The sequence below is a fragment of the Cynoglossus semilaevis genome, chromosome 17 (assembly GCF_000523025.1).
Source record: "Cynoglossus semilaevis isolate Cse_v1.0 chromosome 17, Cse_v1.0, whole genome shotgun sequence".
Taxonomy (NCBI): domain Eukaryota; kingdom Metazoa; phylum Chordata; class Actinopteri; order Pleuronectiformes; family Cynoglossidae; genus Cynoglossus; species Cynoglossus semilaevis.
In genome coordinates, this window is record NC_024323.1 from 695888 (window position 1) to 712871 (window position 16984).

Sequence of the window (16984 nt, forward strand, 5' to 3'; positions counted from 1 at the left end):
GGACATGCCTGAGCTAGACTGTTCAATAAATGAACACCGCTTCACTCAAACAGCTTAGATTTCTTAACTGCATCCGCAGTTAGTGACTCGCTCAGTTGCTGATATGTAATCAGAACATAACCAGGACATGCTGCAGTAAAAATAGGAAGTAGACCAAACTGTGCGGAAAGGTCAGTGGAGAAGCCGGGGTGGACACGGTGCTGTTGAGCTGAATTTTCCAGACTATTTCAAAACTTGCTTTCACTTCATCCACCAAACTATGCGGATTAATAGCTCGTGTATTTATAATCACATCCTGGATATCCGGACATACCTGGAATACATGGTGGAATCCTGCCCCACTGCTTTAACACTAAAAGAAAAGGCAGTTAGAACAGGATGTGGCTGGGGTTTGATCCATGGTTCTGACCTCAAGCTAGTTACTGTATCGTGGCTCTTTCTAATAACTTAAAACACGTGCAAATGTTTCTTGAGTTTTTAAATAGTCACTCGGTCTGTGTCTGATGTCCACAAGACTGTCACCGCTACCCTCTACATGAGGGTAAGCCACAAAAATCCATTATTAAAGAAGCTTGTTGATCAAGCAGAGAATTTTGAGTGGAAGGATAAAGTGTAGAAGGAAAAGCTGCACCAGCAGCAAAATCCATTCCAGAACTTGGGAAGCTTCACAAGAAGTAGGCCGAGGCTGGAATCACCACATCAACAGCTGCTACGCACAGATGAATCCTAGACATGAGCTACAAATGTTGCATTCCCCAAGATAAGACTCCTTAACTCATGAACCCTAGACAACATCAGATCAATGACTTGAAAGTTGAGAGCAGTTTGAGCCCTGTCATATTGAAGCGTGAGTTGGTTATACAGGGAGAGCTGTTAAAACACTGTTTATGTTCTGTTGTGGTCGATGTGGCTGATAATAAAGACCCCAACTTCCCTATTTCTGTTTACCTCTGCTGCTGACAAGCACAAAGTGAAAGGAGTTAGCCCCGGAGCTAATGTTAGCTTCGGCCTAAGTTCCCCTGTGCATTCCAACTACGGTCGGGGCAAGAGGTTATGTGTAGCATTTATTTAATTAAAAGTGAAAATAAAAAATCTTTCTGTGTAAATATCCCATGTAACAATGTAGACATCTGCAGCTTATAGAGAAGTGCAGCCTATCTATGTACAATTATATTTTTCTTTTTTAAATTTAGTGGGTGCGGCTTATATTCAGGTGTGCTCAATAGTCCGGAAATTACAGTACGGTTAAAATTGTTCTCATGTAATTCTCTAATTTTCAGAGACACTAAGGTTTGGGTTTTCATTATGTGTAACCCATAATCATTACAATTACAAGAAATAAAAGGTTTAAATGTTTCAACAAATGTTTCAACAAATCTCTATGTGTAATGAACAAAATATTACATTTGGTCAGGATATTAATTTTTTTTGCTGTACTTGTGTGTGTTTCTCCCTTGGGTCTTTCCATCAGCAGGCATGGAATCTCTGTCCACTGCTATGCTGATGATACTCAGCTCCACCTCAGAACAGAGCCCACCTCCACTGCAGCCACTGCATCAATTCTTAAAATGTTCATGGTAAGAGAGTGAATGGTATAATCTCATTGTAGCACTTGGAGATTTGGTCAACTATTATTATCTGCTTCTCTACACTCACTGGCACTCACATTAGTTTAGTTGACACAAAGCATGGGTATTAGTTATCTTAGCTGCCAAAAATGTTAACATGTTTGTTTGTTTTTTTTAAATAGGCACAATTAAAGCTTGCCAAAAGCATGCACTTTTAAAGAAGATCTGAACGAATATACCAGATTCTAAAATATTAGAAAAATATAAAATAATTTGTATGTTAGTTGGTACAAAATGGATTGTAGAGAGAGGATTTGTATGGGATTGTACATGTTGTAAAAGCAGTGTTTTACTTCACAAAAAGTAAGAATTAGGTCAACAATATCTAAAAGAGATGCCCTCAAAGTGTCTTGGGTAAAGAAAAAAGAAAAAAAGAAAAAAGAAAACAGTCACCGCTCCTACCAGACATTTAAGATCTGTTAATGACCGAATCGCTACTCATCAAGACTTCTTAACTCTTGAACCCTAGACAACATCAGAAGCGTCTTAACAGAGGAGGTTGTTGCTCAGTCCAATGTCCACTTTTGAAATGACTCATTTGGAAATTAAGAGTCTGGAGGATTGGAGTGGAGAGACACCAAATCCAGGTTGCTTGAAGTCAAGTATGAAGTTTCCACCGTTTATTTAGGGTGCCATGTCATCTGTTGAGGTTGTTCCACTGTGTTTTTATGTAGTCCACAGTCAATGCAGCCATCTACTACTACTACTAGTTGGTACAAAATGGATTGTACAGAGGGGATTTGCACATGTTGTAAAAGCAGTGTTTTACTTCACAAAAAGTAAGAATTAGGTCAACAATATCCAAAAGAGATGCCCTCAAAGTGTCTTGGGTAAAGAAAAAGAAAAAAAGAAAACAGTCACCACTCCTACCAGACATCTGTTAATGACCGAATCGCTACTCATTTACTTGAGAGACCTTGCAGGGAACAAGCATGAAACTAGTTCTTTACAATTTACCTGCAAATCACAGCACAGCAGCAGTTTTAACAAAATGTCAACCTGTGAAAACTGTCATGTTTCCCACTGAGATCATTAGCTGCAGCACAACCCTTCCTCAGGAGGTCCTTTACTTTAAATTTATGCACCTTAATCAAAGCACATTCGCTCCAGGAGAATTTGCCCTAAATATATTACAGAAAGCAGCATCGTTGTTTACAATGGTTTATTCTAGGGAGCAAAAGATGAATGGCAACAGGCAGGGTTTGGGGTTTATGTTTATGAAGGGAATTTATGTTTTGTTGGCTTTGTCTAGTTAGGAAATCTTTAAGACATTAAAATGGATGCGAACCGATACCTGGGTTTAATGGAGTAAGATTTGTTTCAGTTAAAGAGCCTTCACTTTTTTTATCAAGAAAATAAAACTGGCCAAAACTATTTCCCTATACACAAATGAAAATATTCTTTGTAAATTCAATTAACTCGATCAGGAATAGGTGACATTATATGATTGTTTCACAGGGGGTGATGGGTATTTTTTGAGTTTTCTAAATATGTACTTGTTGTCAATTAAAATATGGCTACCAAGAACAATGCAAGAATAGAATAGGTTCTATTTTTTAGACCACCTTCACTGACAACAAAGTTTGGTTTTTAATTACTCCTACTTTAGTGGCCTACATCTGGAAAAAAGGTTTGGACACTGCTAGATTTACTCTCAAAATGCCTTGTTTGTGCTTGTATTGCACCTCTGTTGTGGAGAGGTACAGCATATTCCTTTGCCACAGGGTTAAAGAAAAGAGCAGATAATTCTTTAACCGGTTTTCTTTAACCGTAAAGGTTTAAGAAAGGTAAATATGCTCTTTCTGATGCAGCTTGATCTGATTAAAATAACGTACAAAATGAGTCTTAATGTCTTTGTACAAGATATCTTTGATGGTTGGACATCAGAAGACCATTTAAAACTCTAGTCCATGCATGGGTAAAAGTTTTGACTCGCGGGCCTAAAATTTGACCGGATAGAGCAGATAGATGGAGCATTTGTATGAACTGAAACAAATTACATGTAAAAGTCATAAAGGCTAAAACGCTGAAACGCTTTAAGCCTTTTCTATGCCTTCTATAGGAGAAATGCGGGCATTGCACGGAGAAGGCAGAATAATATAATGATAATAGGAATTAATAGCATAATTTGGACAAGCTTGGCGGGCCGGATTAAAAAGCCAAACAGGCCGCATCCGGCCCCTGGGTTGTAGTATGCCCATGTCTGCTCTAGTCCATTGCTTCAGGTTTGTTTGCAGCTTTAAGACTGTGTATGAGAAAGCAAGTTTGTTGTTTTCCGGCAATAGAAATTTCAGAAAAGATTAAGTAAAATGACTAGATCCCTGGAGATCAGGTTACCATATTGATTTATTTAAAGGTTAGCTAAGTGGTTGCTGTGTTTTGGGGGCGGGGGGATAGGACAGCATGACTATGCAAAATTCCATTGGTTGATTTCTTTCCAAAACATCTTGGTTGCTGCCTTTGTCAAATGTTTATAAGGACATTTTTACTAAGTTGCCTTCTACTTAACTGCTTTGAATAAAATGTCCTATAGGCTGGGATGCTACACACAGCTCTCAAAGATAATTTACAAAATGAAAGAGATATTCACCACACCCAACCTCCAAACACGCTCCTGAATCTTATTTAACGTGACCTCTGCTTTTAACCCATCTCCAAAGTGAACAGTGGGCAGCTTTAAGTGCCCGGGGAGCAGTGTGTTGGGATAGTGCCAGGCTCAGAGCACCTCATTGGTAACTTGACAGCTGGTGAACTTGAACCTGAAACCTTCCAGACCCAAATCTGGTTCCTTAACCACTAAGCCACCACTAATGAAATGAAACAAACCCCAATGAAATGAAATAAATATTGCATGAATCAATATGTATTATCCTAAAAGTGGAGATAATTTAATTTGATTAGGCATACAGGACAAGAATGAATAAAAATAACAAACGTTTACACGTGAAACACAGTTATGGCCATTTGTGCTGAAAATCAAACACCTGCGAGATAGCTTAGTTTTATCTCTGGTAAAACAGTAAAAAATGATGGAGATAGGTGGATGGATAGATAGATTGAAAGATAGATAGATAGATAGATAGATAGACAGATAGATAGATAGATATAGATAGATATAGATAGATAGATAGATAGATAGATAAATAGATAGATAGATAGATAGATAGATAGATAGTTAGATAGATAGATAGATAGATAGATAGATAGCTAGATAGATAGATAGACAGATAGATAGATAGATATAGATAGATATAGATAGATAGATAGATAGATAGATAGTTAGATAGATAGATAGATAGATAGATAGAAAGATAGATAGATAGATAGATAGATAGATCGATAGATAGATAGATAGATGGATAGATATATAGATAGATAGATGATACATGGATGGATGGATGGATAGCTAGATAGATAGATAGATAGATAGATGACTTTCCTTTTAAAATTTTAGTTTGTTGTTAGTTACGGCTAATGTGTCCACAGCATAGACAGCTGCAGCCTCGCTGCACTCTGCAGTGCAATGTGACCTGGATGAAAGCAGGACACCTATCTATGTGGGCCAGTGCAGATTGCATGGCATCCACAGGGACATGGAAACTTCAGGGACTTAAACTGCTTAAAGCAGAACTCTGAGAGAAAGAGAGATTTGACTGATTCTGATTCTGCTTCCACTGTGAGAACCAACACAGTTTTGTCTCTTATGCCAAAAGGGGGAAAGTGCTTGATATAGAGTTTAATTCACTCTATATTAGAGTTGTTCTGATACTATTTTTGTAGCTGCATTTTATATGGCTTCAAACTGAGATAAGCAATTAGCTAGTCAGTGCATCTTCAAGTGTTTCATTAAACTGCTTAAATCAGGCATGAGCAAACTAAGGCCTGGGGACCAGATGCGCCCGTTCAGGTTTGTAATCCATCCAACTAAACTTGTCCAAATTATATAATTGGTTTGTATTGTCATTATACTTCTGCCTTTTCCCTGCAATGCCCATATTTTTCCTATAGATGGCACAGAGAAGGCTAAAAGCGTTTTAGCATTTAGCCTTTTTGCATGACTTTTACATGTCATTTATCTAAATTCACACGAATGTCCCATCTATCTACTCCTGACCCGGCCCCCTTGTCAAATTTAAGGACTACCGTAATTTTCCCAAAAATTGCGCCTTATGTATTCCTTCTGGTTGTGCTTACTGACAGCATCAAAACAACAATGTGGTGACCATCCAGAACCAAAAAAAGTGACAGCCGCCTGACTCTGGAGGGGCGAACAATATAAACTGTGCCCTCCTATGTCCAACTAAGGTCACTACCATTTTCCACAAATCTCTGTCCCTATTGATCTGCGACTCAATGCGCGCCGATCTCACAGATATTCTCAAAACCCAAGTGAAGCAAACTAAAATTTGGACCTTGCCATCAGTCCGATAGGATTACCAAAGAATTCCAACCGCTAAATATTGGTGTTAACAGTGCGTTTAAAGTTAAATTGCGAGCTGCATGTGGCACTTTGGCAAGGCGCCAGAGGCAATGTCTCTGTCATTGGTGTGGAACCCCAGGGTTCACCTCCTGGGCAAGATCAAATCCCAGTTAGGGTGGTTGGTACCTTCCAGTGGACTCACCACCCGCAGGAAGGTTTAGGAAGGTTGGTACGGTAGAGTGTGATCTGGGTGGCGGTCATGGAGACTGCTGCCCCCACGACCCGGTAACGGATAAGCGGATGAAAATGGATGGATGAATGGATGCGAGCAGAAGGTGAACACACGTTCACTAAGACAGGGAGACAACGTCTGGCACATTATCGCCAACGGATCGTGGATGCCTGGGCTAAGGCATCAATCTCAAATGTCGTCCGAGCTTTCATGAAGGCCGGAATTATCATTGAACGACTAATTAACAGCAACGAGACTGATTCGGATAATGTGACTAATTAACAGCAACGAGACTGAGTCGGATAATGACGAGAGGGATCCAGACACGCTTGATTGTTCCGCTGACTGTTTTGTTTCGCTTAATGCGCCTTATAACCCGGTGTGTCTTATGCATCAAAATAAACCCGTTCATTGATTATTGCGCCTTATAATGCCTTATGCTCTGAAAAATATGGTAATTGTGACCCCCAAGTCCATAAGTATGCCCACGTCTGGCTTAAATCATAACATATTAAAACATATTAAAATACCTCCAAACAGCTGACATTCATTAGGTACTTCAATAAACCACCCAAAAGAGCAACGAGACAATGAGGAAGACAAAAACAGCACAGGTTGACTAGAGAACAGCTGGATTGAGTGAAAAGCCATGACGTATGTATTTGGTCACTGGATCAGCGCATGTTTTTGAGTAAGGGTACTAATACTTAAATTAAGTATAGGTCCGGGCACTAACACAGGGGTCCTTGATTTACAACCTTTGGTTGTTTGGTGGTTACGTCACCATTTTTCCAATAAATGTATGAAGAAATTCTTGTTTTATCATTCCATGAATCACATACGTTCACGATAACATATCTAAATCCATTAATAAAAAGGAGCAGGATGAGGAAAACTGATAATGCCTTGCCCTTTCTACACCAACATCAATACCACATACTCTTTCGGAGAATTATGGATAAGGATACGATTATGATAACAGAAAACAAACAATCAAACTGCAAAAAAATAAAACCCAGACATGATTCGTCTATCTATCTTTTCCCCTTTTTATTGGCACCCTATAGTTTTACTCCTGCAACAGAAAAATTGTTTTAAAACAAGGCCTAGCAAATGTCAAGCTTTAGTCTGTTATCTTCTTCTCTCAGCTTGAACATGTTCTGGTAAAAGACTTAAAACATTATTTTTAAAGTTTGGAGATGTAATAGATTGACCACTTTCAATAAACCTGGAGAGATAAAAAGTTAAAAAAAAGATAGAAGTCTGTTGGAGGGTTCTCTGAAGCCTCCCATACGAATGACTCTTAACTGCTCTTTTCTGCAGCAGAAACAGAGGAGTGATATTACTTGTATAAATGTTGCCCCACATTTCCATGCAATATTTTAAAATATAGCAAAGAAAGTGTACACTATAGCATTCAAAATATGTTAGTGTCCAAAACAAACTTAACCTTATTTAAAATAAAAACATTCTCCACCACATCGGCTTTGACATATGCCATATGAATGAAGTTCTATGTTGTCCCAGAACAAAACAACTTGGTGTTGTCAGCAAACACAATTAACTGCGGCGTCTCAGAAGCTTCACAAATATAACTAATATATAAAATCCCACAAGTAAGCCTTGTGGAACGCCACATTAATCCTCCTGCATCAAGATTTATAATCCTCTAACTGTACATATTTGTGTGTTTTATGTAAATAACTACTTAACCTGTGCGAAGCAAGACCCATAACATCGTAATTATATAATTTTATATATTTTTATATTTATATTTATAACAGGGCTGTAATTAACTCAAGAAAGCCTGGATTGACTCAACGGGTGAAATTTTCGACTGGAAATAAACCAGTCCTGGGGATTTTGGTGGGTGCACAGTGCTTGGTAGCCTTGTCCACCTAAATGAATTCTAAATAAACATATGGACTTATATAAGGACTTGCTTTATATATCTATTTCTGCTTTATAGGTATTATGGACCTAATTCTTTTTGCATTGATTTTGCACAGCATTAGGCATCATGTGCATCTGCACAATTTCATAGTCCATTATTTCCTAAGATACATACATTTATAAACGTCAACCAGTGATATCAGCTGATTATAAATATTGAGATCGTTGTTTTTGTCGTGTTATAAATGAATAATTTAAATAAATAAATATATAAATAATAGCAAATTCCCCCTTAAAAGAGCTTCCTTTAGCTGAGACCGATCTAGGTCTACAGACTATAGGTCTTTATGCTTTTATCAGTGCATAACTAGACTGCTACAATACTGCAGGACAGTGACACTCCTCCAAAAATTTGCAGCTGCTCGACTGTTAATAGGAACTCAAAGGCAAGAACAGGAACATTATTAACCCTGTTTTCTTCTCCCTCCAGACATATAAACGCCTGAATGGACATGCCTTGTCTATGACCTAACGGAGTTATATCAGCTCTACATTCCCTCACACTCTCCAAGATCAACCGAGCTGCAGCTATGGCCCCATGAACTCTGGATCCAAAAAATTGAAAAATTCATTCATTTTAATAGCATTTAACAACGGACGAATGGTTGCCTTTTCAAGTACATACTTGTACTTGTGTTTTATATTCTCATGTCTCTATATTTGTCTGCGTTTCACTGTAGTACAGTACACATCACTTTGTTTCAACTTGTTCTAAAAATGCTTTAAAGATAAAATTGGATTGAACTTCAAAACTGATACCTAAAAACATTTTTTTACATCATCAGTTTCCGAAACAGCAAATTTAGTTTGTCCCTTATGCGCTCCTGATATACTGTCACTGTGTTTATGTGCCAACAATCAACTGAACTGGTATAATTATTAACTGTGCAATGGCACCACAGATCTAATAAATGAACCTACACTACTCCTCTACACCTGTCTATCGGTATTTTTTTTTTCCCATGAAGGCCACAGGCTGTGCTGCAGCCGTGAAACGACATTAAGCAGCGTTGTGAATTGAAGCCTCAGTGGTGGTGAAGAAGTAAATGTGACGTGAAATCCAATTAGGATGCAAAAACGTATATGTGCAACTGTCAATATCTATTACAAGCAAAGGGCAAGGACAAGGACAGGGTGTTTTACTGTATGTAAGGGTTTGCCACACAAACTCAAGGCTATCAATGACTTTTTATATATATATATATATGATTATTGTTGCAGGATGTATATTTCTTCCTCTGTATTAATGGTGTTGAAAAGAGGTGAGTATGAAAGGAATATATAAGTCACAGAAATATATTCATTGCACAAATGATTCTGTAGAACAAGGACAGAGTATGTTCTCCGCAGCAATAAGGCAAATAAGCTTATAGCTATGTTTCAAACAGAAGTCCCTCCTTTGAAAATCTAATATATTACATTTCAAGGTTTTCCTTAAACAAAATTGTACTCATTTAGCTGCAAAAACAAACAAAACGCAGTGTTCCCTTGCATTGTTTTCCAAGTCTGTGATTCAACCCAAACAAATTGTGACAAAAAGTAGTTTCGTAATGGCCACAATTAATTTGAAACTGACCCTGAAATTTTTATGGAAGTGGGATTTAGTTCTCTTTTTAATAAGTACTGTCCATAATTTTATGCAGTTTATGTGGGTCTGTAGCTAAAACAAATGTGTGAGCCACTAAGGGAACAACTAATGGAATTAAGATAAAGTGTATATTAAAAAATCTGAAAAAAATAAAACAAGCCAAAAGAATAAAACAATAGAACCGTCTGTCAGGCCCACTGCAGCGCTGCAATCAAGAGATTGGGTCCACCTCCGTTCACTGGCTGTCGGTGATGAGCGAGCAGCGTATTTAAGCTGCAGCCACACACTCCTCCACTGCTCCGAAGCGTCCACCTCTACGACAAACTGTCTCTCCGGGTTAGGCATCTGGAGGATTGGGGCAGACGTGAAGCGTGTCCTGAGAGTCAGAAAGGCTTGTTCAGCAGCCCTTGACCAGACATAGGGCACCTTTGTAGATGTGAGGGCCGAAAGGGGGGCAGCGATAGAGCTATAACCCTTGATGAAACGCTGGTAAAAGTTGTCAAATCCCAGAAATCTTGGGGGATAACTTCTTGGAACTTCTTGGAATCAAACTGTTTCCGGGAGTCTGAGGGGAAAACTTCTTGGAACTTCTGGGAATCAAACTGTTTCCGGGAGTCTGAGCCGACCTCTGGGGGGAATGGCCCCATGCAAAAGGTCAAAAGTTTAATGGGACAATTGTAGGTGTGATGCGGAGGGAGTGCAGAGGCCTTGGCTTTGTTGAACACCTCTTTAAGGTCATGGTACTCCCTGGGAACTTTGGCAAGATCTGTTGCTGACACAGGCAGTGACCTCCTGGCGCCTCGTCTCAATGCGTCTATCAATGCAGCAGGTAAGTTCAATGATGGTGTCCAAAGTCGTAGGGAGATCATGTGAAACCAACTTGTCCTTTATCCTTGAGTTCACAGATCAGGTTCATTCCAATCACTTTGCCTCGCGTTTATGCGGAAGTCTATGACATAATCCGAAACAGCACCTGTCCCTTGATGAACCTCCAGCAAGCCCCCAGCAACATCAGGTTCCAGTCTGGGAGGCCCAAAAACCTTGCGCAGCTCCCGGGAAAATTCTAGAAAAGAGGCGCAGGCTGAGGTCTGGTGATCCCACTCCGCTGTTTCCCAGAGCTGAGTCCTCCCTGTAAGGTGGTTAATGGCGAATGCCACCTTAGCGGCCTGAGTTGCAAAAGAGTGATGCTGGAGGGCAAACAGGATGCTGCAGTTGGTGATGAATGACCAAACCGCTCTGGATCTCCTGCGTAGCGTTCCAGAGAGCCCACCTTGGGCTCCCAACCCGGACCCTGGGAAGACAAGGAGGAAGTTGTGGCCCAGAGCAGAAGACGGAGATGGTGGAGAAGCGGCTGACTGAGCCAGAGCAGAAGTGAGCTGCTGCACCTGGGAGTTGCAAAAGAGTGATCTCCAATCCTGTGCAGCAAAACCAGTGCACAAACCCTGGACGGTAGCAATTAAAGAGTCATGTTGGGACACAGAAACGTTCCCTGCCCAATCCTGTGTGTGCGGACCCTGGGAAGACAAGGAGGAAGTTGTGGCCCAGAGCAGAAGACGGAGATGGTGGAGAAGCGGCTGACTGAGCCAGAGCAGAAGTGAGCTGCTGCACCTGGGCAGTGAGTGCAGCCACTCTCCAATCCTGTGCAGCAAAACCAGTGCACAAACCCTGGACGGTAGCAATTAAAGAGTCATGTTGGGACACAGAAACGTTCTCTGCCCCATCCTGTGTGTGCTGGGTCCATACTGGCCATTCTGTCAGGATTGTCAGGCTTTGGACCCAAACACAACACACCGAGACAAAAAGTTCTTTCAAAGGTTTACTCAAGATTCAGCGAGTATAAACACACGTGTCTTGGTAGTGCAGTCTTTCAACAAAAGATGTCTCCACTTGAAATAAAAGGAAGTCTCATGAATAAATGTGGAGTCTTGATAATGAACAAAGTCTTAGAACAAAAGGAGTTTTTCAGCGAGTATAAACACACGTGTCTTAGCGTGTCCTGTCGCAAAGATGTGCTAAGGACCAGAAACTTCACCCTTGTTCCTTCTTCTCTCGCTGCCTCACCAATGAAGGCACTCATAGTGAACAGAGAGTTGCTAGCTGTGAAGCTGGCACTGGAGGAGTGGCGTTACTGGCTCGAGGGGCCTAAGCAACCTTTCGTTGTTTGGACCAACCACTAGAACTTGGAGTACTTACGGTCAGCTAGGAGGCTGAACTCACAGCAGGTGAGTTTGTCTTTGTTCTTCACCAGGTTCAGCTTTACCCTGTCTTATCGGCCAGGCTCAAGCAACAGTAAGCCAGACGCCCTCTCACAACAGTTTTCAAGCAAGGGGGCACCTGAGTCTCCTGAGGACACAGTTTTACCACCTGCCTGTCTAGTTGCTACTGTAAATTGGAACATCGAGCAGAGAGTCAAGGCAGCACTGGTCTCACGGAGGTCCTGCAGTGTCGCTTCTGGTGGCCGTCTATGGTGAGAGATACGCACCAGTTTGTGCAAGCTTGCTTCACCTGTTGTCGGTCTAAGTCTTCCAATCTTGTCCCAGCTAGACTACTCCAACCCTTACCGTTACCTCACCGGCCTTGGTCCCATGTTTCATTGGAATTTGTTACTGGCCTGCGCATTTCAGGGGTAAACTCAGTAATTCTTACTATTGTGGACAGGTTCAGCAAGATGATCCATTTTGTTGCGTTGCCCAAGCTCCCTTCAGCCAAGGAGACGGCACAGCTTGTCCTTATTCATGTATTCAGGATCCATGGGCTCCCTCTGGATGTGGTCTGGGACCAAGGTCCCCAGTTTACTTCAGTGTTTTTGTTCACTGATTGGTGCCACAGTGAGTCTGTCCCGTCTTTCCTTCATTGGAGAGGGAGGTCACCTGCCCATAGTGATTCTTGAGACAACCCTTCGCTGCCTGACGTCTGAACACCCCTGCGCCTAGTTAGAGCGTCTTCTGTGGGTGGGATATTCTTACAACACTCTGAGAAGTTCGGCCACAAGACTCTCTCCCTTCCAATGTGTCTACAGATATCAGCCCCCCCCGTCTTTCCTTCATTGGAGAGGGAGGTCACCTGCCCATATGTTCAGTCATTCGTTCGGCAGTGTAGAAGAACCTGGTCCCAAGCTCGGACTACCCTGTTAAAAGCCAGAGAACGATACACTTACTATGCAAATCGCCGCAGCTTTGAGGCACCCTCCTACACCGTGGGCCAGAGGGTGCGGCTCTTTACCAAGAATCTGCTCCTTCAGTCTGATTCCAAGTTATCCCCCAAATTCATTGGCCCATTCCCTATTGAAAGGATCATCAACCCAGCTGCTGTCCAATTAAGACTACCTCGTAGCATGAGAGTTCACCCTACTTTTCATGTATCCCAGATCAAGCCTGTTCTTGGGAGGCCTCTTTCCACAGTCACACCCCAGCCGCCCCCCTCCCCGCCTGATTGACGGAGGACTAACATACACTGTCAGATGTATCATCCGCTCCCGCTGAAGAGGAAGGGGTCTCCAGTACCTATTGGGAGGATCGGGAGGGATACGGCCCATAGGAAAAGTCATGGGTTCCATCTATCGGGAAGGATACAGCCCATAGGAAAAGTCATGGGTTCCATCCCGCCACATCCTGGATAAATCCCTAATCCGGGAGTTCCACCAACACAGAAATTATGATGATTGCCTAAATTGTTGTAGTAGATCCTCTTCTTCTGTCTCTAAATATTGCCTGTTTCAGAATATACTTCGCCTCTGCCCAGAGGCTGCTGGGTTTGGCTCTTAGTCGATCCCCATAGAGTGAAAAGCATCAGTCATTAGAAAATCAATGGATAGAACTAAAAAAAGACTTCTGAAGCTCCTTCAAAAACATTAGGTTATGGTCCTAAAGACCTTACATATAATGTACTTTACTTTGCACTGATTTGGCACACCGTTACTTCTCATCTATGTGCACTTAAGTCACATCTGTGCCAAAATACACATAGATGAAGGAATGAAAGCACAGCAAAAAGAAAGATGGGACGGCTGCTGCAGTAATGAGACCCAGTGAGACAAGGTCACCTGAAGTGAATGGGATGAGGAGCAGTGGGGGCAATTCCCTCAGGACAAAACATGGCACAAATTTTTGAAAGTGTAATTAGGCAGGATGCCATCACCGGATGCCACAGGCGGAGAAGACACGGAGAGAGATGAAGAAACATCAAGGACAAGGGTAATGTGAGTCACCTCTGAGATGCTTTATCGCTCAGATTTGACATCCTCTGGCATTTACAGGGACATATTTGGTTACTTTTGGAAATGGAAACACTACATAACAAGTGTATGATGTTATGTTAGTGTATATATATGCATATATATGTATATATATTAACATGACATCATCACACTTGTTTTATATATATATTTAAATTCTATTGTATTTACTGAATTAATGGCACATTTAAGTAACTATCAGGTACTGGCACTTTCAGTCTTCTATAAACACACACACAAATTCATTTTTTCCACATCTCTGAACCGACCTGTGTTATTATTACTATGGTAATATCAGGTTTTTCGTTTTCGATACAAAGTCCTGCAGAGTCCAGAATGAGCGACAGATGATGATGATTTGATGCCAGACACAGCCAGATGTGCCACCGCCACATGTTCCCCTAGAATGTTGCATCTAAATTTGAAAGCAAAATGCAGAGCTGAAGTCCCACAGAGGATTCAATGTGGCACACAGATAATAAACACAGTAGAGCAGCACGGCATAAACATTCCAGTGAATTGGGTAGTTCATTTAGCTGATTATGCTGGTGTTGGTGTTGATGATGATGATGGTGAAGATAATGCACTAACCAGGGGGCCGGATAAAGGTAGTAAAAATGAATCAATTTGCTCCATACACTCAGTGCGATAGCCATGTCGGAAGGATGACAAATGTGCACTTCTGCAACTGCTGCATCTTCAATTACTACAATTAAAAAAAGCACAACTGAGAAATACATTTGATGACAAGACCACCGACCGCAAAAAATACATAAAATAAAATTGTAGAATAGGACTCCTCTTTTAAGTATGAATTTTAGGGTTGTCCAATAATATCGGCCAACTGATATTATCCCTCCATCCATCCATCCATCCATTTTCATCCGCTACCGGGTTGCGGGGGCAGCAGTCACCACCCAAATCACATTGCACCGTACCAACCCCCCCAAACCTTCCTGCGGGTGTTGAGTCCACTGGAAGGTACCAACTGCCCTAACTGGGATTCAAACTTGCCCAGGAGGTGAACCCTGGGGTTCCACACCAATGACAGAGACATTGCCTCTGGGCCAAAGCGCCACCCAACCGATATTATCGCTCCGATATTAGCATATTTTGCAGTATCTGTAAGAATCGTAACCCATCACTTTAGTGAGCAGGCAACACTACTTCCACCATTGCCCCGCTTTATCGGTATCGGTTTATATTCAAATTGGAAATTAAGTGTTTGGCCAATATCGTCATATCAGATATCGGCAAAAAGTTAACATTCCGTACTTTGCTTATTATGTATTATTATGTATATTTGTTTATTATGTATATTTTTTCTAAAGATACCTTACCACACACACTAGCCTATTCCTATACATGAACTTCATAACGGCAATGTTTTTTTACCAAAGTGCACCAAAGTAAGTGTGCAAAGTGAGTACAGGATATCCTCAGTTTACAATGCCATCCAGCCTACAGCATTTTGTGTTTACGTAACCATCTCCCATGAATTTATTATGCTATACCTTACCATACACACTAGCCTATTCCTATACATGAACTTCATAACGGCAATGTTTTTTTTACCAAAGTGCACCAAAGTAAGTGTGCAAAGTGAGTACAGGATATCCTCAGTTTACAATGCCATCCAGCCTACAGCATTTTGTGTTTACGTAACCATCTCCCATGAATTTATTAAGAAAGTCTTGTTGCATCATTCCGACGTACGCTGTTAAAACATTTTTTTTCATGGGACCTAGTTGGCTCTTCTGATGTTTCAATGTCTTAGATCATGATGTTACCACTGTAACATCATGTAATTTTTATATCTATTTATGTTATCTTTCATTTTGTTGACGAAGACACCCAAGCATCATTCCAGATGAGTCACTTCATCGTTAAGCACAAGAAACCGCAAGAGATGGTAAAAGGGGCATTCATTGAAGAAGCTGAATTGTTCAGACACTTGTTCAGAAACAAACCAGAAATATTATCTTCAATCAAAGCTCTCTAGGTATCAAGAAATATGATTAAACGGCACTGTGAAGCCGTGGCCCAGGATTTGACCCAGCAACTTTGGAAGTAGTTGGTAGGGTAATGACAAAAAATGTATTGCACAATATGGGTTCATGCAGTTATGCAAGCAACATATATTGTACAAATAAAGAATACTCTCTCTATATATGTTTTGCATTTTTCTTTTATAAGTAGCTATTTATAAGTAGCTGTACGCTGAAAAAGTATGGGCACCTCTGCTTTAGGGTGACGTGTTAAAATGATTATGGTCATTTACCTAGTTGGAAAAAAAGAGGTTGGATAGTGGTTTAAATACCTGAGGTCCTGTAGGCTATTGCAACAACGACAAAAAAATCCCGAATAATTTACAATGACGTGCGGATAGGAAGCAGGCGCCATGTCTTTTCTGGAGATTTGCATGACATATCAAACATACCATATGGGATGGGGACGTCCAGATCGCCCTGCCAAGCGAGCTGCTCAAATTCTTCGAAGGACCGTTGCGCTATGACACAAAAACAGAAAGTCTTTGTTTACAACTCATTCTGACCACATGTTTTAGGAAATCTTAAGTTTCTTGGCTATTTCTGGCATGGAGTAGGCTTCATTTGTAAGAACAATAAGACTGTCGGGTTTCACATCAAAGTTTAGATTTGAGAGTATAAACAAACCCACAAATTGGATGCTCCAAATACTCGACTAGCTCAAAGGTAGGCCAGTTCTATAGCTTCTCTAAACATCACAGCAGTTTTCAGATGTGCTAACATACAACCATAAAGATATTTCATTAAAACGTTGTTATAAGTAACCAATTTATTAAATTTAGTAAATATTATAAAACATTTGTTAAAGTTAGTTAACCAATCCAAACCAATAGCTAATCCAGAGAGCAAGTGGCAGAAAACCAAATTATAGGCAAAAAAGA

The 16984-nt window shown here is 40.8% G+C and overlaps 1 protein-coding gene across 1 annotated transcript in view; it reads right to left on the minus strand.

Annotated features, from left to right (window-relative positions):
- The window catches only part of LOC103392541 (shisa family member 6), a 46181-nt gene that overhangs the window by 16295 nt on the left and 12902 nt on the right, over positions 1–16984 (minus strand). The window contains exon 4 of the mRNA XM_025064796.1: positions 16496–16564. Within this exon, the coding sequence (XP_024920564.1) occupies positions 16496–16564 (69 nt within the window). The remainder of the gene's footprint in view (positions 1–16495; positions 16565–16984) is intronic.